Source organism: Anabrus simplex, chromosome 4 (genome assembly GCF_040414725.1).
Source record: "Anabrus simplex isolate iqAnaSimp1 chromosome 4, ASM4041472v1, whole genome shotgun sequence".
In the NCBI taxonomy this organism is placed as follows: Eukaryota; Metazoa; Arthropoda; class Insecta; order Orthoptera; family Tettigoniidae; genus Anabrus; species Anabrus simplex.
In genome coordinates this window covers 354,722,424-354,746,851 of record NC_090268.1, presented here as the reverse complement: position 1 = coordinate 354,746,851, position 24,428 = coordinate 354,722,424, and the positions used below count along the sequence as shown (strand labels likewise).

Here is a 24,428-nt window from a genome sequence, read left to right as displayed (position 1 = left end):
GTACCAAAAGGAAGAGATCAAATCAAGATCAGAAAGAAAAAACTGTGAAGTGCCACAGAGAGCAAGGATGCTAGCACGTAAAGACAAGTCGCTAACAGGGAGAGGTATGCCTGCATATGTGCCTCAAAAACTGGGGAACAGTATGAAGGGTGGACAAAAGTGTCATCATGCTCTATAGTGATTCTCCCATCAACTTCAGGCAAGTTACTACAGCTAGTCCATTGTAAACTACTTACCTCATCAACTCAAAACTGATGCACAGATGATTTCGGAAATAGAAATACTCTAACATGTGGATTACATTATGGCTTCCATCCTTATCCTTTTTACGGAGATGGTCCAAGATGCGTACTTCAATGAGAGCTTGATGATGAAATCTTTTCTTGTTCCTATGCGGTGTCAGAAAGAAATTCATGTAGCACATACACCAGACAGCACACAAATACATACATTATTTAACACTCATGTTACAAATTATTATTATTATTATTATTATTATTATTAAATATCCAAAGCAGTTTGGAACCCTACTTTACATAGTATACTAAGGTTATAGTTAAAATGCATATTCAATTTTACGATGAAAATGAAAGCTATGCATTTCACTCCTGTAATGCGTCTAGCGCAGCAGCATTCTCACATCTAGCATCCAACTATAACCATGTACCTAATCGGCAGAAAATGAAGTGGATGAAGTTAATAATAATAATAATAATAATAATAATAATAATAATAATAATAATAATAAGCATGGCTTCTTAAACAAATGATACAGGGGTTTTGATCATTCATTGCAATAATTTAAATGAGAGTTCAAGTCATGCCGCCTTCTTTCAAGTGCAACACATTCAAACAGTAGGTGGTCCACTGTTTGTGAGGATCTACGTAGACACACATGTAGCCATCAGGACAATTGTTACAAATTAAGGAAGAGATAAAATTAAGTGTAGGCCCTACATCTACTGTGCAGATAATTTTCAAGGTATGTAAATTATGAACAGTAATTAATTAAGGCCTAAACTCCACACAAGTCGCTCTGTATTTCATCTAGATCCGACACTTGCTCAACACTGGCTAAACCCATATTAAGTTTATGAATCATCATTAATTCTAAAGATTCTTCAATGCTAATGTCATTATGTAGTGTAGGATTAACAATATAAAAGAATGACTTTACTACAGTTAATATAAACATGCTGTGCAGATAAAGGGTTGAACTCCACATGTGGCTAATGATTTGTTTTCATTATTCTTTAAATTACAAGAATGGAGAATAGTAATATGAGCCAACTTTATTGGAATTCACAGTTCTTTCCGTTTGATAATGTCTAGGGAAAGGTTAGAATGCAAACGTGTTTAACCCTCAGCACTCATGTGGCGGGCCATGCCCAACAACGAGAATATCCCGCATAGATACTATGCCGGACAATGCCTGACATGATATTCTTCTCTATGTAACTCCGTTTTCGGGTTACGGACGCATGAATTACAGGTACAGTAAGCTACTGCCATCCTTCCACGATAATTTGAAGCCATGTATAGCTATAATCTCTTTGAAATCTGGCTTTATGCACATTCTTTGTAGACCATGTGAGTTTGTAAACAGACGTTGTTTAGCAACATGGCATCGTTCGAGCACAATGAGAAGGAAATATCCAGACTTATAGGTGAAAGTGACGTTGATTTCAGCGATAGTGAGAGTGATTTTCAATTAAGTGGGGAGGAAGATATTGCGGAACGAGATTGTGTTGGTGAGTTGAGTGATGAAGATCCTGATAATGAGAAAATTATGCTAAATGGCAGTGCTGGTACCTCTACTGATGGCTGGAGGAAATACCGTGACACTGACTTGGACTTCAGGTGCGTCACGTTATAAGCCACCGCAGGGAACTAAACCTAAGAGTGAACTTGACTTTTTCCAGTTTTTCATGACTGAGGAGTTATTGTCGGAAACTGCGCGAGACAAACTGGTATACTAGTGTAAACATTCAAATCGTTACGCCCCTCAGACGTGAGTCTATTAGGAGGTCATGGATAGAATTTACTCTTCCTAAATTCAAAGCATTTTTAGGCATAATCCTAAATATGGCAATGAACAGTAAGCCTGAGTTACGACATGAAACTGTGTTTTTCAGCAAACTTGTAGAAAAAAGCCTGGATTACATCTCGGCGAGTGCTTTGAGAAGTTCCACACAATGTACTATTACAGACAAAAAGTGACTGTCTGAGATAATTTCAGGCTTGAAAATGCTTAAAATTGCACCTGAATACAGTATTGTACTTGTATTATATTTATTTTGTGTTTGCCTTAGTTGATTTTTATAAATATGCTGTTAATATGTTTGTGCTGTCTCTTACCCCTCTGCAAGCAGATTCTTAAATGGAGCTGGAGAGGCAGGAGTGTTCATAAAAGAAGGAGGGCTAAGGACTAAACCAGGCGCAACTATCTTTTACCCACACAACAGTTCCTACACTGAGATTTGCATAAATATTAGCAATCTGAACTATCGGAACCCCTAAAATTGATGCAACTCGCCGGCATAACTGTAGAGCGGCTAGATGATACTTGTGCCTTGTTCAAATAAGTTTGCATTTTAACCTGTTAGTACCTAAAAATACTTTCCCTAATAATGACCATATAAGCCAACTTTGTTGAATTCTGATTTCTTTCGTTTTAATAATGACCCCTGAAGAAAATCGAGCAAGAGCTACGAGTGATGTGGCTGCGAGTATTACACGAAACTCCACAGCTATCCCCCTTGTTTACAAAAGTTTCTGTGCATTTCTAAGTGCATACAAAGTAACACAGGAACAACATCCAGAGAACGATAACAGTGACATCAACATGACCGACCACAAATAAGTGACATAATTTGATTTATCGTACTGTAACAGACGAGGATGGAGAAAACCTGTGTTGTAGCTTCCTAATTTGTTTATTTAGAGATATTTAGTCCTTGAAAATATTAAAAAAGAATAAATGATTCAGTTCGTATTCTGAATAAATATTTTTATCTAATAATGTGCATACGATTTATATGGTTTTTGTTGAGTTTCCTGTTCACATGTATTGTTTGTTTGTTTTTCTCTCAAATTTTCCATTTGTATTCAGAACACATACAGCAAGTGAGTTTGCAAAGACATTTTTACTGAAAATGAAAATTCACTAATTACAACTGTTATGGGTACTTGGTTATCATGCCACGTGGAAAAGTTTTCAGATAACACACCATGGTAATAGGAGAAGAAAAAATTTGTAAGACTAAGGTAGAGCAGAATAACAAAACGGCAACAGAGGGAAAACAAAGTTTCTTGTGTTCTCAAATTTGGACACACACAAAGTTAGTAATTGGGAAAGAGGGAGTAACAGGGACACGACTCCCTTAATCCCTGTTTGTACGATTAAGTAGGGTTGGGAACAACATAATAATATCAGAGCCAGGTCTAATTACATATTTTGCTAGTTTCTGTTAAACTTAAATTCTATGCAAATACCGGTATACACGTGTATCATTGTATCGCTAATATAAAATGTATTGAATCAAAAGCAAATTCTGTAGTTAACATTTTGAGATGCAGCATTTTCTTTCAACAGATCGATGTAAAAATGCTTTAGAACCCTGAAACTTCCTCTCCACACTAAGTTTCCATTAGCACATTCAACCTAAATGCACTATTGGGTAAAACTCAGCACTTACTATCTTTTACGGTTTTTTTAGAATAGGTGTCAGAACTGTCCTACAAACATGACACTGGCATTTTTGAGCCCCTTCAAATACCACCACACTGAGCCAGGATCATACCTTCCAATTGGGGCTCAGAAGCCCAGCATTTCTACCATCTGACCTGTTCAGCCTGGCTACAACAAAAATGCAGCAGAAATTTTACTCAGTTACTTACCTAATGATCTTAATTGCTATATGTTGGTTAGTCTTATGATCCAATGCCCGGATAACTTGCCCAAAGCTGCCCTTGCCAATCACCTCCAAAATCTCATACCTGTAAGATATGTGATCGTGGAGAACCTGCAAGAGAAATCATAAATGTTCTTGTGAATCAGCAGTTTACATGCAATGAATTTCAATGAGATAGCAATCACATTAAATTATACAGTTCCTTTCCCACTGCATAAAATGTACTGTGTAAAGACAAAACAGAAACCTATAAAATGTGGAGCCAATAAAAAGTTCTAAACGCTTTAATCATACCTTCCTTATAGACTGTTATGCCTTTCAGCATTCAGTCTGCAAGTCTCTATGAATTTACTAAATGCCACTACAATCCTCTATTTATAACTAGAGCTGTGGGTATTACTCCAGTCCAGTCAACAACATATTTCTAATGTTATAAGTGAAAATTAATGAAATCTTACTTGGAGTGTGTCTCAGAAAAGGGATGTGTTAATTTCAATGTCTAGGAACCCACCATCCCGCCCCAAGAAGTATATTTACTTTAAAACCTAATGAAGAATATTACACACCATTTTCATTTTTGACGTAGCTACTTGCATTCCTATTGGCCAATGTAAAGGGCACATGATCTCGTTCCCGTCAATAATGTTAATCATAATCCATTACCAACCCCAGCACAATAAAAGCGCAAAGAAATGTAACAGGCCTAGGCCTGCTTTGCGGCTTCTAACCTGGGGGCTTACGCCCCCAAACCCCTTTTGCTTGTCCCTATATCACAGGTCTTGTCCATATCCTATCCTAACCGTCCGCGTGGCAAGAACCACTCCAGACCAATGGTCTTGTCCAGATCCTATCCTAACGTCTGCACACCAAGACACTCAATCATGAGTTCCTAAGTACAGAAGTTGGCAGCACTGAGCACCACTTGACAACATCCTTCCTGAGAAGGCCATGAGCATGTAAACAAACTACAGTCATTACAAGTGTGTGAAAGTCTTGTCAACCGAACTGGAGTAATGATGTACTGTGGCCTTGTTTAGTTCTATACCTCTTAACTTTGAATTGTCTAACCACTGTCATCTTGGTCTCCCTCTACACCTCTTACCCTCCATAACAGAGTCCATTATTCTTCTGGGTAACCTATCCTCCTCCATTTGTCTCACATGACCCACCTCCAAAGCTGGTTTATGCGTAAAGCTTCATCCATCGAGTTCATTCCTAGCTTAGCCTTTATCTCCTCCTCATTCCGAATACCCTCATGCCACTGTTTCCACCTACTTGTACCAGCAATCATTCTCACTACTTTCATGTCTGTTACTTCCAACTTATGAATGAGATATCCTGAGCCCACCCAGCTTTCACTCCCGTACAGCAAATTTGGTCTGAAAACAGACCGATGTAAAGATAGTTTCATCCGGAAGCTGACTTCCTTCTTACAGAATACTCTTGATCGCAACTGCAAGCTAACTGCATTAGCTTTACTCCACCTTGATTCAATATCACTTACAATACTACCACCCTGGGAGAACACATCCTAAATACTTGAAATTATCTACCTGTTCCAGCTTAGTATACCCAATCCGACATTCAATTCCCTTGAATTTCTTACCTACTGACAGCAATGATAGGATAGTGCTAATGGGCGATTTCAATGCGAGTTGGAAATAGAACTGAAGGATACGAAAGGGTGATTGGTAAATGTGGGGAAGATATGGAAGCTAATAGGAATGGGAAGCGTTTGCTGGACACCTGTGCTAGTATGGGTTTAGCAGTTATGAATACATTCTTCAAGCAGATCCATAACAGACTATATGTTAACCGACTTTGAACAAGCTATTCAACTTTACCTTATTGTAGCTGCCATTATCATCATCATAGCCTCCATTCTGTGATCCAACTTCATCTCCATGGATCTTACAGGCATCTAACCCAAGGTACCAGATCTCAGGATAGTTTTCAACTTCAGTTCTTTCATACTCAGTCAGTCTGTTGCTATAGTACTTCAGAGCTTCTGCAATACCAAACAAAAATATAAGTGTGTCATTCAAGATTCATCAACACAGGAAATGCAGTTACCGTACTTACTTTCACTTAATTACTCACCTCATAAAATCAAAATTTAGGTAATACCATACATAATCTAAATTATACATTTTAAGAGAGCCTATACCCTCTTCTTCCACAGCATCATGGAAATGACATGGAATATGATTATATTTGTGTACTGCACTGTTGTATCATAAATATAGGCCTAATGACATAATTGTATAATTTAACACAGGAGTGTTTTCTTAGATAACCTCCGAAATCCGTCAAAAGTAGTTAGTGGGACGTTAAAACAATAACATTACATTATTATTACTAGCTGATGTACCTGTGCTTCGCTAAGGAATTCTACATTGTACACAGAATTCTAGGTTAGGTAGTGTACACGTTGTGAGCAAGATTGTATTAAATTGCATAGCTCTTAACGTTACCCTAGAAACGCGACGGGAAGTAACCAAACGCATTTCTCATATGAAGACTGGGTTAGGAAATTTTCAGTGTAATGGTAGGCCTGCTTGCCTACCATCAGTCACAATTAGGTTGGGGATTTTTCATTATAATGGCAGACACTCGCTCTCCACTGCCTTTTTGCATCCTCAGAAAGTCTTAGTGGTTTTTCCATCTGAAATGGACATACATTACAATGACGTCAGTAGGAATGGCGCGATTAAAATCAATGCTTTCATAGTAAATACTCGATCAAATGAAAAACCACACATTTTCTCACTTTTAACGAGCAGTACCGCGCTGCCGATTTAACAGTCCAAAGTTCCAGAGCTGGAATGACCAAGCCGCAGACAGTCGTGATCCGTGAACACTCTTCGTCTTTTTCCGGCGGGGGCGGGGATCGAATAGTGGCGAGTCCCAGGAATACCCGATGAGTCGGAAAATCTCAATTCACTACAATGGCGGCGGAAATATATATCTGACTTGGAGGCAAATTTTTCCTCCAATCCAGAGGAGAACCCCCCCCCCCCTCCTGCACTGCTAATTTGGAATAAAACGAATGTAGAATTTAATAAAAGTGAAGGGGAAGAAGAAGTTTTTCTTAAGAAGCGGCTCTTTTCAGGGTTGAATTTTGAGTTACCGGTACGCAGCAGCAGTATCAGAAAATGTATGAATCAGAGGAATGGCATGCTAAAGAAGACAGTTTTCTAACTGCCAGCAATTTCCCGCGAATATTCAGTCAGGCTGGTTATACTCGGTACGCAGCTGTAATCCCATCAATCGGAGTTGAGTGGCAGCATAAGAGACAAAGAACATCAAACAATGGTCAATGTTATTGTTGATCAATGTTATGCGCTTTCGATACCGTAGGCCTTCACATTTAGTTTTCTTCAGACTCTCAAATACCACTCTTATCATAGTCGGTACGGTAAAATTGAATAAAACATAAATGATCGGAAATTGTATTCTCTATAACTTTTGTTATGTAGTACTTTTCGATAGGTCCAATAACATAAGTATCGGTACCGGTATTTAAAAATTACAGTTTAGGGCCTTCCCCTAAACTTCAATTTCATCCAGGGTGAATAAAATTGTTTATAGCTTAGACTGTAGTTTCTTATTCCCCGACTCTATGTACCGATTTACATTAAATCCTGTTAACCCATTTTCTCGTGGCTTGGCTTTGATATGGACTTATCAACAAAAATTCAAATTCATGAATATCTGTTAATCATAGCCGGTACGGTAAAAGTGTATAAAACATAAATAATAGGAAATTTAATTCTATATATAACTTTAGTTATGCAGTATTTATCGATAGGACCACTAATAATATAAATATTTGAGAATTACATTTTAGACCTTCCCCTAAACTACCATTTCACTCAGCGTGAATAAAATTATTTATAGCCTAGACTGTAGTGGCTCATCCCCCGACTTTACATACCGATTTTCATTAAATTCTCTTCAGCCGTTTTCTCGTGATGCATGTACATACAAATAGACAGACAGAAATTACGGAAAAAAGTAAAAAAAGTGCATTTCATTGTTACTGTGGACATGACCATTTCTTTTTAAATTCTGAGCAATGTACAGAAAAACTCTTATTTTATAATTATATATTATTATTATTATTATTATTATTATTATTGTCTTTGATAACAAAGTAATTTTACGACGCATGCCCCTCGAAGCAATTCACGCCACAGGACGAAAAGAATATTGATTTGTATCACTCCAATATTTTAGAACTCTACTCAAATGACGCAGGCGGAATTGTCCTGAAATAGTTAAGCACCTTGCAAATATAAAGTGAAGATCAAGTCCAGCTCGTATACTACGTACGGTACGTACCTATAAACGACATACCGGTGTGTAAACTTCCAAATAACTGGATACGAAGAAGGATCTTTTTCTCTGCAAGTATGACCAGTGGTTTAGTTGGACCGGAACGGGCCGGAACGCCGACCGGAACGGGCCGGAACGCCGTTCCGGAAAATATTTTGCCGCTTTAGAATGACGTAACATTTTTACATTCAGTAAGAATATCTTACAATCTATACATAGCGCTGAAACGTCATGGGTGTACAATGAGATCCACGCCGAAAAGAGAAATAGGGTGCTGGTTGCAAGATCAAGCGGACTTATTTTCATAAGCAGCCTTGGACCCCCTGTGCATATATTTAACCCACAACCATATGTCAAGTCATGGCTACGAAAGGGGAAACGTTCAGCTGATGAAACAATTTGTCGGAAACATGAGGCCGCTGATTTTGACATCTAATACGAGTCCATTTGGAAATTGCTGAATTAATAAGATGAGTTCCTGTAAATATTTTGTTCCAACTACATCACTGAGTATGACCATTATCATTTAAGTACAGTATTACCAGCGCTTTGATCATTATTAAGACACGAGACTGCGAACTCCTCTTCGTGCCGAAAATTTGGAATATTCGGAGGAAATAAATGCTGTATATTTCGATTTCAGTATGTATTCCAGGTATCAAAGGTCCTCGTTAAATCGAACTAACGTTTTGATGAGGACTATTAAAATAATTACTGTACATTTATGGTGATACTGACTGTTTTGGGACACCATAGTCCGTAGACGGTTCACCAATTCTCGTAGACTGAGAATGTCGGCTAGAGAATGGCGAAGGACCACGAAGAGCGGGAAGCTCCTGGCCTCGCAAACTCAATACCGTCGTTTTTACTAACTTAGAGACGTTTGTTTGCGAAGAAAGTAGCAATGCGAGTCTGAACTAGGGCCCTGCATCCGTCGCACATAATGCACATTTTTTTTTTTTTTTTTTTTTTTTTTTTTTTTTTTTTTTTTTTTTTTTTTTTGCTAATTGCTTTACGTCGCACCGAGACAGATAGGTCTTGTGGTGACGATGGGACAGGGAAGGGCTAGGAGTGGCAAGGAAGCGGCCGTGGCCTTAATTAAGGTACAGCCCCAGCATTTGCCTGGTGTGAAAATGGGAAACCACGGAAAACCATTTTCAGGGCTGCCGACAGTGGGGTTCGAACCTACTATCTCCCAAATACTGGACACTGGCCGCACTTAAGCGACTGCAGCTATCGAGCTCGGTAATGCACATATCAGTGCATTACTAAATCATATATTTTGTTACAATGTGTAAAGGTTTATTATTTATTAATTCATTTTTAATAACCGCATAACAATAAGAAATAGAAATAAAAACCTTGAACGAAAATCTGACGAATACACCAAGTCACTAAGCCTACTTCTTTCCTACCAGCACGAAAAGAAAATCAATGAGCACTAACACTGTTCTGAATGCAGTTTATTTATGTGGAATAAATTGGCGTTTTTTTACAAGTTGCTTTACGTCGCACCGACACAGATAGGTCTTATGCCGACGATGGGACAGGAAAAGGCTAGGAGTGGGAAGGAAGCGGACGTGGCGTTAATTAAGGTACAGTCCCAGCATTTGCCTGGTGTGAAAATGGGGAAACCACGTAAAACCATCTTCAGGGCTGCCGACGGGGTTCGAACCCACTGTCTTCCGAATAAAGGATACTGGCCGCACTTAAGCGACTGCAGCTACCGAGGTCCGTAATAAAATATCATTGAATACGCTAATAATTCTTAGGGACCCTTCTCCATCCATTTGTATAGTACAACTAATTACAAATGTTTTCATTCGGGCATTCTTCAAAAAATGAATCAATAAATTCATGTTAATTTAAAATATTATTTCAATACTGTTCCAGAAAACTAAATATGAGGCTGTATCTTCACGGTAACCCTCGTCCAGGGGCAGCTATGTTTTGAATTGTTACGTACGGCCTATACGATTTTATGTAGATTTTCATCTAAAATGCATTCCGGCTAAACTTGCTCTTCAGTGTAATAGAAACTCTTGAACATTCCTTTCTTGTTTAAATAGCTCCCTATTACCTGAAAAAATTCAAAATGTTAGTGCAGTGATTAATCTGTTTCCGAATTGGTATGGTGCTTATCTCACGAAAGTTTCCCGGCGAATCTGCAGTTTTAGGAACTATTATAATAATAGGCTATAAGTTGCAATGTATTTTTTAAATTAGTTTTCATTTTGTACTACCTTCAGCTTCCATTATGTTTACATCAGAATGGCAGCAAAATCTGGTAGCAGTCTCTTCATCGACCCTTATAACTCGAGGTGTGACTTCCATCTTTTTCCTTACAAACCTATATCAGTATATACAATCTCGTCAAATAAACAGTAGGCCTACACATTACCTTACCAATACATAAATTGCATATCACCGTTCATTTGTAATTCTTTTTTCAATTCACAAATATGTCGGTTCTTTTTAAGTAGGTAGACTAACAAGAATGCCCTGAAAGTCTAGGTCGCTAATACGCCTACATGCAAATTACTATATTGTAGTTACTACAGCAGTGGAAGAGACAGAGCATGTGGTTGCGCAGTTTGAATCACGTAGTTATCAGCATGGATTCGGAAGGTAGGGTTCGAACCCCGCTGCTGGCAGCCCTGAAGATGGTTTTCACACCATGCAAATTCCAGGGCTGAATCTTAATTAAGGCTCGCTTCCTCACCACTTCTAGCCCTTTCTTACCTCATCCTCACCATAAGACCTATCCTACCGGACAAGTGGCTACGTGGTTTACGTCACGTAGCTAAAAGCTTGTCTTCGGGAGATGATGGGTTCGAATCCCACTGTTGGTAGCCCTGAATAAGGTTTTCCGTCGTTTCCCATTCTCACACCAGGCAAATGCCGGGGCTGTACCTTAATAATTAGTGCCACAGTCGCTTCCTTTCCACTCCTGTCCATTTCCTATCTCATCGTCGCCATAACACCTATTTGTGTCGGTGGGACGTAAATTAAAATAATAATAATAATAATAATAATAATAATAATAATAATAATAACAACAATGGTATGCATGTTGAGTATTCAGCCAAAAGGCTGGTTTGGTCCTCAACAGCTCCACCATCATCTGCCATAGATGGCCTAGGCGTCACTGAAGAGGCGTACTAGGTAAATGACTAGTAGTTTCCCGTTGCTTTCCTCATTGACCCCCTGTGGGTGGGGGCGGTAGAATAACACCCACGGTATCCCCTGCCTGTCGTAAGAGGCGACTAAAAGGGGCCTCAGGGGCTCTTCCCCCTGTGGGTGGGGGTGGTAGAATAACACCCACGGTATCCCCTGCCTGTCGTAAGAGGCGACTAAAAGGGGCCCCAGGGGCTCTGAACTTTGGAGCGTGGGCTGGTGACCACGGGGCCCTCAGCTGAGTCCTGGCATTGCTTCCACTTACTTGTGCCAGGCTCCTCACTGTCATCTATCCTATCCTACCTCTCTTGGTCAACTCTTGTTCTTTTCCGACCCCGATGCTATTAGGTTTGCGAGGGCTAGGGAGTCTTTCATTTTCACGCCCTTCGTGGCCCTTGTCTTTCTTTGGCCGACATCTTCATTTTTCGAAGTGTCGGACCCCTTCCATATTTTCCCTCTGATTAGTGTTATATAGAGGATGGTTGCCTAGTTGTACTTCCTCTTAAAACAATAATCATCACCACCACCACCACTTTCCTCATTGAGCCAGAAGTTGCTGTTACATATCAGTCTGCCAAGCCCACTGAAATGCATGCACCAACCGACCTTATGAGCGACATTTTCACACCATTTGTAACATGGACTGGCTGACTGAGGAATAATAATAATAATAATAATAATAATAATAATAATAATAATAATAATAATAATAATAATAATAATAATAATAATGGAAGAGGAGTAAATATAGAAATATACAATCTCAAGTCTTACCTGCTGCAGATAGTGGCAAGCGGTGTCCGTGAGCATTCACTCGAGGTTGACTAGGACTGCTGTCCAACGCGTTATTGTTGTTGTTGCCACTGCTACTGTTGTTGTTGAGCACAGGAAAGCACGGCGAGACGGGGGTGGGCGCCGCAGTGGAACTAGCTCGCGAAGACTCTTGCTGCGACGGCTGTTGTTGATGGTGATGAAGGTTTAGTCGAGACACACTCTTCACATGCCCCGAACTGCTTAGCGCCGGCAGCTTCTGACCCTGTGGGGCATAACCGTAGTGATGCCGTGAGATGAGAGTCTTCACAGACATGATAGTTTTTGTTCAGAAATCGGTTATCACACACTGCATACAATCAGATAAATTAACAGTCTGAAACACTGGTATTAAAATAATGTCAGTACACTTAAGCATTTTCCATCACGCTCAAATACTGCATGTTTCAACGAACACGAGATAGAAAAAAGGTTTCGTTAGCCAAATTACACTGCAAGAACCGCGCCGATTAGTTAGCTCACTTGATTGTTCATGCACATACTGAAGAAGAAAAAATCTTGCATTAATTCACGAGGGCACACCTAGAAAAGAACCACAGAATTCACTGACTCGATCTCATTCTAGGAACTACGGCCGACCTTTCATCACCAACTCCACTGCACAATATGATCAACAAATCACACGGTCTAACAGTTTTTATTTACACGCCCCTCCTTCTCCCCTCCTCTTATTGACGAGTATTGAGGAAGATGATCAGAACTGCTATACCCATGTATTCGCCATATGCTATATCCACCTAAACAACAGACCTGGGAATTTCTCGGAATGACAGTATTCCTGTTTTGCTTTAATTTTTAAATCAGAAAGTGGCGAACCGTTACGAAACTGATCAGTAACAAACAATGGATATCTCTCAGCGGAGTAACACGCACAGTACGTTCGCTGCACTCGACCGCTTCTCAGCTACTGAGCACTGAGCAGAGCAGCAGTGTGTGGCGGGCGAGGGCCACTGGACTCCACACAGTCACTGCTGTTATTGTCTTATTACTCATTCGCTCTCAAGTGCACGGCAGGCGGTGGGGTCGGGTCCCGTTACCAGTTTCTTGGTTCCGTGAGTTAGAGCAATAGTAGGCGTGGGTGGATAAAACAGAGGGCTCTGAGCATTAGCGCACTAGAACATGTCAATGCTAACTACTGAACCAGGCCACGATTAGCACGTCTTCCCACAACTTCTACAGAACATTGCAGACGTTACGGTGAAAGTGACCTCACCTTTATAAAGGTGCTAATATTTTCTAGCAGTTTAGAATGCATTTCCTTTCGAACGGTGCTGAATAGAAATGAGCCGTTTTTACTTTTCTCGCTCTCTCGTTGGGTAGGCAAGTTTCACAGTGCGTTCCATTGCAGAATAATTCCACTAAAAATCATTGGGATTTTCATCCTAGTTCGTACGCTGAACTCTTCCCTTTGATCTCACCTTTACCACTGAGTACTGACACTATATTTGCGTCTGTATTGATGGTATTTTTAAACCTCTTTACTTAAAAGGACAAATTTAAAAAATATATATCCCTTTACTGACTGTGGAGGAGTGGGAGGTAAAGGCACTATGTGAGAATGGGTGGTTAGCCCTATGGCCGGCCACCATTTGCCTCAGTAATTAACCTGACTTGGCTGGAAGCTAGTGAGTAGCGACATTGCTGCTGAGTTACCACGCCAGCTTTGTGGCTGATTATAATCACTTCATTTCTCCTTCACAGAATGGTTTCCTACAAAGTGTTGTGGATCAAAATCACAATATAATGCAATAAAATAGGTACTGTAATGACTTTGGTACAGTCTCAACAGTTGCCTGGTGTGAAAATGAGAATCCACGGAAAACCACTCTTTAGGTCTGCCGACATACTGAGACATATTTCTGACAATGAAGCACCTAACTGATGGCTGCAACATACACAGACTTCCGAAGGCAAACCACGGCTTCACGATTCAAACTGCGTCAGCCACGTTGCTCGATATATTTTCATGAAATGAAATGGTGTATGGCTTTTACTGCCGGGAGTGTCCGAGGACAAGTTCGGCTCGCCAGATGCAGTCTTTTGATTTGACACCCATAGGCAACCTGCACGTCGTGATGAGGATGAAATGATGATGAATACGACACATACACCCAGCACCCGTGCCAGCGTAATTAACCAATTATGGTTAAAATTTCCGACCCTGCCGGGAATAGAACCCGGGGGCCCTGTGACCATAGGCCTGCACGCTAACCATTTAGCCGTGGAGTCGGACATTATATATATTTTCATAAATTAACACAACGCATAAACCGAATGAATGGCACTCGAGGCATGAAGCACGTAATCCAAGATCGCAGCTGCTTTTTATATTTTGAAAAGATCTCAAGACAGAGTAAAATGATATGAAGGATGTCAAGATATCCATTAATTTACGTATTGGAAATAATATTCCATTAGAAATAGTCTGTCCCAATAAGTGCATGGAACGAGGGTGGAGGAGGCCAGTCATAACTCATTCAGGGTAACACAGAAGGATGCTAAGGACTGGGGTCGACCTAGTAAACTCCTGTTTTTTAGTCTTCTCACAGAGCGTGTTTTCTAGCATGCCCAACTGGCAAATACAAATACGGAGGTCTAATTTTAAAACATTGTCAGTATCTAGTTTGTAGTTTACAACCGGGAAAACACATTATTCTTTTGAACGACTTGAAATTGGGAGAAACAATTGGAATAGAGGACAACGGGTATTCCTTGCCCTAATGTCAACTTATCCGCTGATGACGCCACGGATAAGCACCGGAGCGCTAAGTGCTGTTCTCTTTTCTGGGTCGTCTGACAATGGCTTTTAGTTCTATGTTGAGGAACTTCCGGAACAGGCTCTTAGAAATACTGCCATTACTTAGGATGATTTGGTCGTAGGTGTGAATGGGTTCGTGATTCATCTCCTCCGTGCTATGATATGACAAGGCAACTTTACGACAAAAGTGTAAAAGTCTGAGATTTCTAATCCGAGTCAATGTGTTCTGATATTTTGGAAATAGAAAGTTACGTCCCCAAGGTACAGCTTCTACGTTACACTATAAGGTCACTTGCTTTAAGAAAAGACACCTTCTCCAACACTGCTAAGATTTCCCTCATATTCGAGATCTGAATGATATTCTGCAATATACTGAAGACAAGGTTAAAGGTAGGAACAAGCAGGCGATGCATGGACATTTTCTTTTAGATAACATACCGTTCCCTCTTTGACTCATAAGGCGGTGAGACCGTTAAAAATAAATTGTAAGAACCCTGTATTGCGGAAGTGTACTAACAGGATAAGGATAGAGTGGAGGAAACCGTTAAAGTAGATTAAAGGACTGGTATTTTACGGAAGGAAAATGTGCCTTCATGATAAGGAGTGAGATTGTGTATTGTTTGGCCTACAGCCAATTATGTCACCCCAGTGATGAAGGAGTAGGGCCCCTGTCTCTTGCCTGAACGTGTCGGGTTCAGTTCCCGCCCTGTCCAAGAATTACATCCCTGGATTGATGGCTGAAACAGCCTCATGAGTTCAGCTAAGGACTTGTCTAATAGACACAGTGGACCTGGTATTTTCAAAATCACCAGTCTAAAGTGGCTAATGTAGTTCTAATTTGTTAAAGGTGATAAAAACACATGAACCGCCATGTCTTGTCCGTACGTATAAGAAGTCTAGTATGAAGTTTGGTGACGATTAGGCAATATTGTAGTTCGAACTGCCGATTTGAGTTTTCAGTTTCCCAGCTAAGGAACATCAAAAATATCGAAAGTGACACGTAGTTCTATATGGTTATTTTGCTATTGGTTTTACGTGCCGGCTCCGCGGTAGCGAGCCTGTCTCTTATCGGAAGGCTCCAGATTCGATTCCCAACCAAGTCAGGGACTTTTACCTGGATATGAGGCCTGGTTCGAGATCCACTCAGTATACGTGAGGGCAATTGAAAACCTATCTGACGGTGAAAGAGCGACTCCACTGTAGAAAGCCAACAATAACGGCCAAAATGACTAGTCGCCCTGACCACGCAACAGCTCGTAATCTACAGGCGTTTGGGCTGACCAATGTAGAAGCCGCTTGGTAAGCCAAGGCCCGCCAGGCCATCGCCATTGCAGTGCCATTGGGGTGTGGGGTATTAGTTTTACGTCGCACAGGCTCAGACAAGTCTTATAGTGAAGGCGGGATAGGACAGTACTAGGATTAGGAAGAAAGTGACCTTGGCCCCCAGCATTTGCCTGGTGTGAAAATGAGAAACCACGGAAAACCATCCTCAGGACTGCCGACAGTGGAGTTCGAATCCACCATTCCCGAATGCAAGCTTACAGCTGCGTGGCTCGAACCAATTATTATTATTATTATTATTATTATTATTATTATTATTATTATTATTATTATTATTATTATTATTTACGATGAGGCCTGCTAGGGACCACATGTCAATTTCAGTTCTTCCTTCCTTGTTGCTTCCTCTTCCGTTCTTTCCAGTATTCCTTCATCATTGCACTATGCTTTATTCCTCTCTCATCAGACCACTGTCCGGCTCCATGGCTAAATGGTTAGCGTGCTGGCCTTTGGTCAGAGGGGTCCCGGGTTCGATTCCCGGCAGGGGGGGGGGAATTTTAACCACCATTGGTCAATTTCGCTGGCACGGGGGTTGAGTGTATGTGTCGACTTCATCATCATTTCATCCTTATCACGACGCGCAGGTCGCCTACAGGAGTCAAATAAAGAATTGCACCTGGCGAGCCGAACATGTCCTCGGACACTCCCGGCACTAAAAGCCATACGCCATTTCATTTCATCAGACCACTTTGAACCGAGTTTCCTTACAATTCTTTCTTAGAATCCTTCCATTCTTAAAATTTCCTTTTTTTAAATCTCTCTTTGTATAGTTACCTCTTCTCTTATTTTATTAACCGTCAACTTTGCAAAACTACAAAAGCCACCGAATAGAGAAAGTTTATTTCTTCTCCTTTTCCTTCTTCCTCCATGAATGTCAAACAGGAGCGTGATAGATTAGTAACATCATCAATGATTTCTCACCAAGATGGCTATAGTTCAAATCTCGGCCAAGCACGAGCGACTTTTTTAAATGCAATGTCACAACCGTGTGGTTAGACTTCCGCATAAATTTGTAGACCTCATGTCTGATTATCACAAGATTAATTGGTAGTCAAGTAAAACTGCAAGATTCCGTAATTTCTGCATCAAACATACTGCGGGAGGAAGCGATATCATTCAGAAAACTCTAGAAATCATGTCTTATGGTGACGGCGGGATAGGACAGGACTAAGACTGGGAAGAAAGTGACCTTGGCCCCCAGCATTTTCCTGGTGCGAAAATGAGAAACCACGGAAAACCATCCTCAGGACTGACGACAGTGGGGTTCGAATCCACCATTCCCGAATGCAAGCTTACAGCTACGTGACTCGAACCAATATTATTATTATTATTATTATTATTATTATTATTATTATTATTATTATTATTATTATTATTTACTATGAGGCCTGCTAGGGACAGTTTTTCGGTATCCCCTCTACCACGAGCTATAATATCACGTGGCTGAGGGGCACGCCGCCATCAGCTTGGGATAAAACTACTCATTCATGGGCATGTTGTGTAACGATATCTGCGTCAGAGTGTAGAAGACAAAAAGAAAGCAGGATGTCTTTCCTATGGATCTTACAGCAAATTGAATACCTTCTGATGACAATGTTTTATTAATATCCTATCAGAAGGGAAACTCGTAAACAAATGTATCTGACATCGGGTCGCTTAAGGATGACGTTATCCTGCAGGTGAGATTTTAATAATGTTTTTATTCCTTACGAGCCATTGTAATTTCCAGGCAACATGCTATCATTTTATTAATTTAAACTTTATTTAAAAATTTGTTCTTCTGTGGACCACTGCAACTTTGCAGTAACAGTATGGTTTTCAAGAAATGCACATACAGTATTTGTTTGTGCTTTGGTTCTCATTAACAATTAGAAGCTCCATTGCCCCAAAGTTTTCGTTTCTTAAAGAAAAACGTAGGTCATAGAGGGTTAAGTTTTCACATCGATGTTCATAAAAAATGAAAAAGAAAAAAAAAAAAGGAGCTAAAGTTACGTGAGAAGGTGACACAAGGTTCTACTCCTTGATAATACTGTACAATTTTATGCAGGGCTGTGTGTTCTTGATCATGACATACTCAACGAGATCGTTTTGTCAGTACATTATTCAAATTACTTTCTTCCACAAAAAACTTTCCATGCCAAACAAAGGATTCCATTATGTATATACGTGCGTTTATTCGAGTATCACGTAAAAACGACAGGTCATTTCTTTGATGAAACTCTGTATATATTTTACCTTAGATGCTGAGTTAACTGGCATTACGATATTCAGAGGGGAAGGCGGGTGGGGACTAAGGATGATTGAAATGGTTCCTTGCTATTTTGAAAACGGTCAGGTTAATTTAGAAAGGTGCTGAACAAAACCTGCTTTAAATTTAATTTTGAACATTTTATGTCATGACAACTTTATTGGTAGAGGCAATCCTGACAGAGATATTCACTAATTCAAATGTTTATTGCCCGATGGCTGACCTTGAAATACTGTTGTCATGGGGGTAGTGGTGGTTGTAACCGTACCGGTAACTGTCTTTTCAAGGTGCATAACTGCGTGATCATCCACCCCTTTTAATCACGAAGATAAGTACTAAAATTAGAAGAAACACGTGAAGGAACAAGCACTCGAAGAATGAACGAAAAAGGAATCACAAATGGGCCTGGGGGGATAGCTCTGTGGGTTGGGTGGTAGAATAACCTTCACGGTATCCCATACATGTCGTAAAAGGCGACTAAAAGGGGCTCCACGGGCTCTGAAGTTAAGAGCGTGTGTTGGCGACCGGTCCTTAGCTTCTACTTACCTGTGCCAGGCTCCTCACTTTCATCCATCTTATCCGATCTCCCTTGGTCAACTCTTGTTCTTTTCCGACCCCGGCGGTATCAGGTTTGCGAGACCTAGGGAGTCTTTCATTTTCACACCCTTCGTGGCCCTTATCTTTCTATGGCCGATACGTTAATTATTCGAAGTGCCGGACCCATTCCATTTTTCTCTCTGATTAGTGTTAATAGAGGATGCTTGCCCTCCTATACTTCCTCTTAAAACAATAATCACCACCTTGGGTGGTGGGGAGAAATTCCTGGGCATGGATGACCTAATGTCATTGAGCCGGAAGAAAACATGTGATGGTCTACAATGGCCGAAGCTCCCTAAAACTGATGAACTATAACATAACAGTGCCTGATTGAAATTAGTTGAGGTGTGCTCTGTCCTTTCTGCTGCCACACATCTCCACTAGAGGTCAGTACTGCTGTTGTACAAAAACAGCCTGTCGACGACCAGTGCAGTACAACAGCTACTATAGTAGAGTATATTATAATAAACAAAATGTAACTCAGCATAAAACCGCGATCAGTTACATCGCACTATCAATTTAAATCGATAAGCCTGATAATGTTACTGTTAATTGTGGACGAATTAACAAGTCTAACAGCTCATACCAAATTTATCAAGCTACAATGTGGACAGTTAAACAACGACAACGGAGACAAATTCCTGTTCACCATACAGTCCCTCTACCTACACAGTAAGTACAAGAAGGTAATAAGCTGAGCGAGATGGCCATGTGGTTAGGGTCGCATAACTGTGAACTTGCATTCGGGAGATGATGGGTTCCAATCATACCGTCGGCAGCCCGGAAGATGGTTTCTGTGGTTTCCCATTTTCACACCAGGCAAATACTGGGACTGTACCTTAGCCCTTTCCCTCCTTGCGTCGCCGAAACCTTCGATATATTAGTGCGACGTTAAATCACTAACAACAACAGTAATAAATGACCAATGATGTCAAAAAAACCTTTAAACGAATTACAGTAATAGCACCTGGTTACAATATGGTTAAAATATGATCGCTGATCAAATATTCAGGCCACTTCCGTGTCTTTGTGTCCCAAATCTAAACAAGAACTCTCAATATTGTCCTTTATGAGTAAGAAAGTACGATATGCTGTTATCTATCAACTGATAGTATACACCGACTTCTAAAGAACAGTTGGTTTTGTGACACGTGATACAAAATTGAACTAACTGGACTGTTTATTTCCAAATTGTCCGCTCTGTTTAATGCAAGCTGAAAATATTGTTCCTGGTTTTACGTCCCACTAACTAACTTTATTGGTTTCGGAGACGCCGAGGTGCCGCAATTTTACCCCGCAGAAGTTCTTTTACGTGTCTCTAAGTCTACAAACACGAGGCTAGCGTATCTGAACACCTTCAAATGCCATCAGACTGAGCCGGGATCGAACCCGCCAACTTGGGCACAGAGCAACTGAGCCCGTCTCCTAAGATTTACTCGGTGAGCTAGTCATAATCGTGAAACACTGTTTTTTGTACATAGTTAATTAGTTGGTGCAAATAAAACGCGTTCATCTCAATGAAAAGCTTTTCCACTATATGGTCGATAACAATGTTAAAGATCGATTCAACGCCATTCACGTAGTCTTGTTATAATCACCAGAATGTGGCTACTGCAGCCGAGAGCTGACTTTGTAGGGCACACCATCCGATGAGGGTGGATTGCGTCTGCTGTGAGAAACTAACGTATCAATGGAGTGGAGCATGAGAATTACAAGAGCATCTACAAACAGTGCGTTTACTTGCAGGGTTCAAATCGTACTGAAAATGCCATGTAAACGAGGACTCAGTCCGGATTGAGTATAAAGGTCGATACAATAAAATCTGTGATCGAATCGTACTCAGCTCGAGTCGAGTTCCATGTTTGTTCTGTCGAAAATAATTTTCATCGTCGAATCAGTGCTATTCAGTTTAATTTAAAATCGATAGCCGATTGAATTATAAACGACAAAGAAACATAAATATTTTATATAAGTTATCCATGTACTGTAAGTTACATATCAGTAAAACAGGTGTGTAGAGCGAGTCGTATAGTTAAAATCTAATTTTCAGCATAAACTGTTTAATGTAACTTTAAAACAGAACTGTCGATATATTTCTGTATCATTTATTTACGTCGATCTTACTTGCCGGATCCAATGCGATACTCAATACTTCACGTAAACGGGGATCGTATTTAGTACGTGAGGTGAACTCACATCTATTTCAATTCCCATGTAAACGTAGGAACTCAATCCTTGAACTATAGGAATTAACCAAAAACGGTTAAAAATCCAATGACTCGGCTAGAGATCGAACGCGGAACCTTGCGAACCGGAAATCAGAACGGTGACAATTCCGCTCCGGCGTCAGCCATAATTAAGCCTATGTAATTCAGACAAATTTTAAGAGCATTGTTTACCAGTACTTTAACTCATGGTTGCGAAAGCTATCCGGTGTATGTAAGGTGTGACACAGAGGGAAGTAAAAGTTTTATTGTTCCAGGAGCTTATACTCCCTTCGGTGACAATTAACAAATTAATCATAAGAATATGAAATGTATGTTTTTCCTTCTGCTTGCTCCTGATTATTGTTACGATGTCAATGGCGAGTGGCAATATCAGAAGACAATGGTACAAGAAATAACGGGACGGGCAAGTTTTGGCTTGTATTCCGTCCGAGCTGCAGGTGAACTTCCAATCTCCGTTCTTGGTCCCGAAACACATGACGACCTTGAATCGCATGTACCACAGAAAGGAAGTCTCATCAGGGTTGAACATTCATTCTCTTCCTAATTCGTACTTCTTCGAGATGCCGAAAAACCTCCGAATACTTACTCTTTCAGCAAGCAAATGTGATAACCAACATTTTGTTGTGTTTATGACATTCTTTGTCCAATGAAACATATTGAGAAGAGCAGCTGGTTGGACGCAGCGTTGCCGCTGTTCCTCCGTTTCCTGCTGTAAGTCAATGACACCCAAGCAAGCTGGCTAGCAGCTGCCTTTGTCCAAGCGACCAGCGGGTGGGTGGTGATGTTGGCATGGATGGGAACACGTGTGGGTGGATCTCTTCAATGAAGTTATTAGGAGACCCTAAAAGGATGATTTTTCACAATAAAATACATACAGATCGAACGGTTACCAAGGAGACTATCAAACAGCTTTGTGCAATTCAAGGCCAAAACCAGGTAAAAATGGCCACAGAAGAAAAAAAGGTCATTCCGATTATTATGATTATTATTATTATTATCATCCAAGCCAATTCAAGCTATTTGGATAATAATTTGCTTTACGTCGCACCGACACATATACTGTAGGTCTTATAGCGACGATGAGATAGGAAAGTGCTAGGAGTGGAAAGTGATGTTATGTTATACGGTATATTAGTATTCAAAATGGCATAATATAAGAAGAGCGGGTTTTTATATGCCTTGCACACCTCTATATATTGTAAATATAGACCAGGTGATAAAACAAACAACTTCGAAAGGGTATATAATATTTAAATATTATACAGTCTTCTAGAATTTGTATTATGAAGATATATAGCTCCATCTGTAATCAGTCTCTCTCGAATATGCCTCTACGTATGCTTAGTCATCATTTGGTACAAATAAAGACGTGTTACAAAATGTACTGGAGATCAACTTCCAACCACAACTACCCAGTGATTACTTTCAGAATGTGAAGACAATGTTTACCTCATAGTCAGGAAACACATAAGCCTATAGCGTATTTTTTTCCTTTTTAGTTAAACTTTGATAGGCTTACGATTGTGAAATTAGGACTTCACCCTAGTTTTAAATGTACACAGTTTCTTCTTCTAACGCTTTTCCCACACCTGTGGGATCGCGAGTGCGAACTTCGTCGCACATGTGGATTTGGCCTTTACAGCCGAATGTCCTTCGTAACGCTAATCCTATATGAAGGGATGTAATCACTATTGCGTGTTCGTGTGGTGGTTGGTAATGTGGTGAGTTATCTGAATATGAAGAGGAGAGTGTTGGAACAGACACAAATACCGAATCCCCGAGCCAGAAGAATCTGAAACGATTCCCGGCCGGGAATCGAACCCGAGACCCTCTGAAGCGAAGGGCAGTACGGTGACCATTCAGCCAACGAGTCGGACGTATGTATTTATGTATATAGGCCTATGTATGTTTCAGTTGCGAGAGTTTGATTCAAATCCTAAGCGGAAATTTCATGCACTTTCCTTGTTAGCCAGCTGAAAAAATACCTCCTGGAGAATTTCATTCACAGTAGATTTTTCGATGGAAATCACGGCCTTCTAAGTGCCCTATTAACTACATCATTTGCAATTTCTTTATAACGGGTCTGCAAAGTGCCGTATACCCCATTAATCAATGAGGTTTCTTTTTTTTTTTTCAAGTTGCATTATGTCGCACCGACACGGATAGGTCTTATGGCGACCATGGGGCAGGAAAGGGCTAGGAATGGGAAGGGAACGGCCGTGATCTTAATTAGGGTACATCTCCAGCATTTGCCTGGTGTGAAAATGGGAAACCACGGAAAACCATTTTCAGGGCGGCCGACAGTGGGGTTCGAACTCCCTATCTCCCGAATACTGGATACTGCGAGGTAATTGTAACTAATGTGTTTCGAAATCACGTCAAATACACTCTTTATCGTTGAGTGTCAAAGTGTGTGTATATCTTTCGTGTGATCATTTCATTAATCGTAAATCAGTTGTGTTGAAAGTCAGGGAAAGGAACTGCAGAGAGAAAATTCACGTGTAATGCGATCCGAAAGGCTCACACCCACAAGGTTATGAAATTGAAATGTCACCAATGATAAATTCATTGGAGTGGTTTGCTTATAAGCGAACAGTTGGGCAATTGTATGATTAATAACCAAGTTCTGAACATAAATATATACAATCTGATTTAAACAAAAAGAGTACTGAATAATATTCAACGCAGATGATGTGCCTCCAGTTAGCAATCTGAGGCTAATGATCCCCCTTATATAGCGTCTACAGTGAATACAATAGTTTGATTTTCTTAATTACATTAAGAAGTACCGGTGAATAACATATTTTTAAGGAAAATGCACTACGAAGGCTTTCATATTGCTGCCTTACATTGAATCACAAAAGAGATTTTTCTTTTTTCTTTTTAAGACTTCCTCTCAGCAAGTAAATTGTCACTAAGAATATGAACTGCACAGGAATATTTTGAGATTCTTCCTGGAATATTTGTTCCTAGCTTAGATTAAACATTGCTGTACA

General features: G+C 40.3%; 1 protein-coding gene across 3 annotated transcripts in view; it reads right to left on the bottom strand.

Annotated features, from left to right (window-relative positions):
• Dyrk2 (Dual-specificity tyrosine phosphorylation-regulated kinase 2) overlaps positions 1 to 24,428 on the bottom strand; it is a 279,905-nt gene that overhangs the window by 28,891 nt on the left and 226,586 nt on the right. For all 3 annotated transcript variants that reach the window (XM_067145764.2, XM_067145763.2, XM_067145765.2), the window contains exons 3-6: positions 12,204 to 12,465; positions 5,759 to 5,922; positions 3,901 to 4,025; positions 237 to 389 (exon numbers count right to left, since the gene is read on the bottom strand). In XM_067145764.2, coding sequence (XP_067001865.1) covers positions 237 to 389; positions 3,901 to 4,025; positions 5,759 to 5,922; positions 12,204 to 12,465 — 704 coding nt within the window. The remainder of the gene's footprint in view (positions 1 to 236; positions 390 to 3,900; positions 4,026 to 5,758; positions 5,923 to 12,203; positions 12,466 to 24,428) is intronic.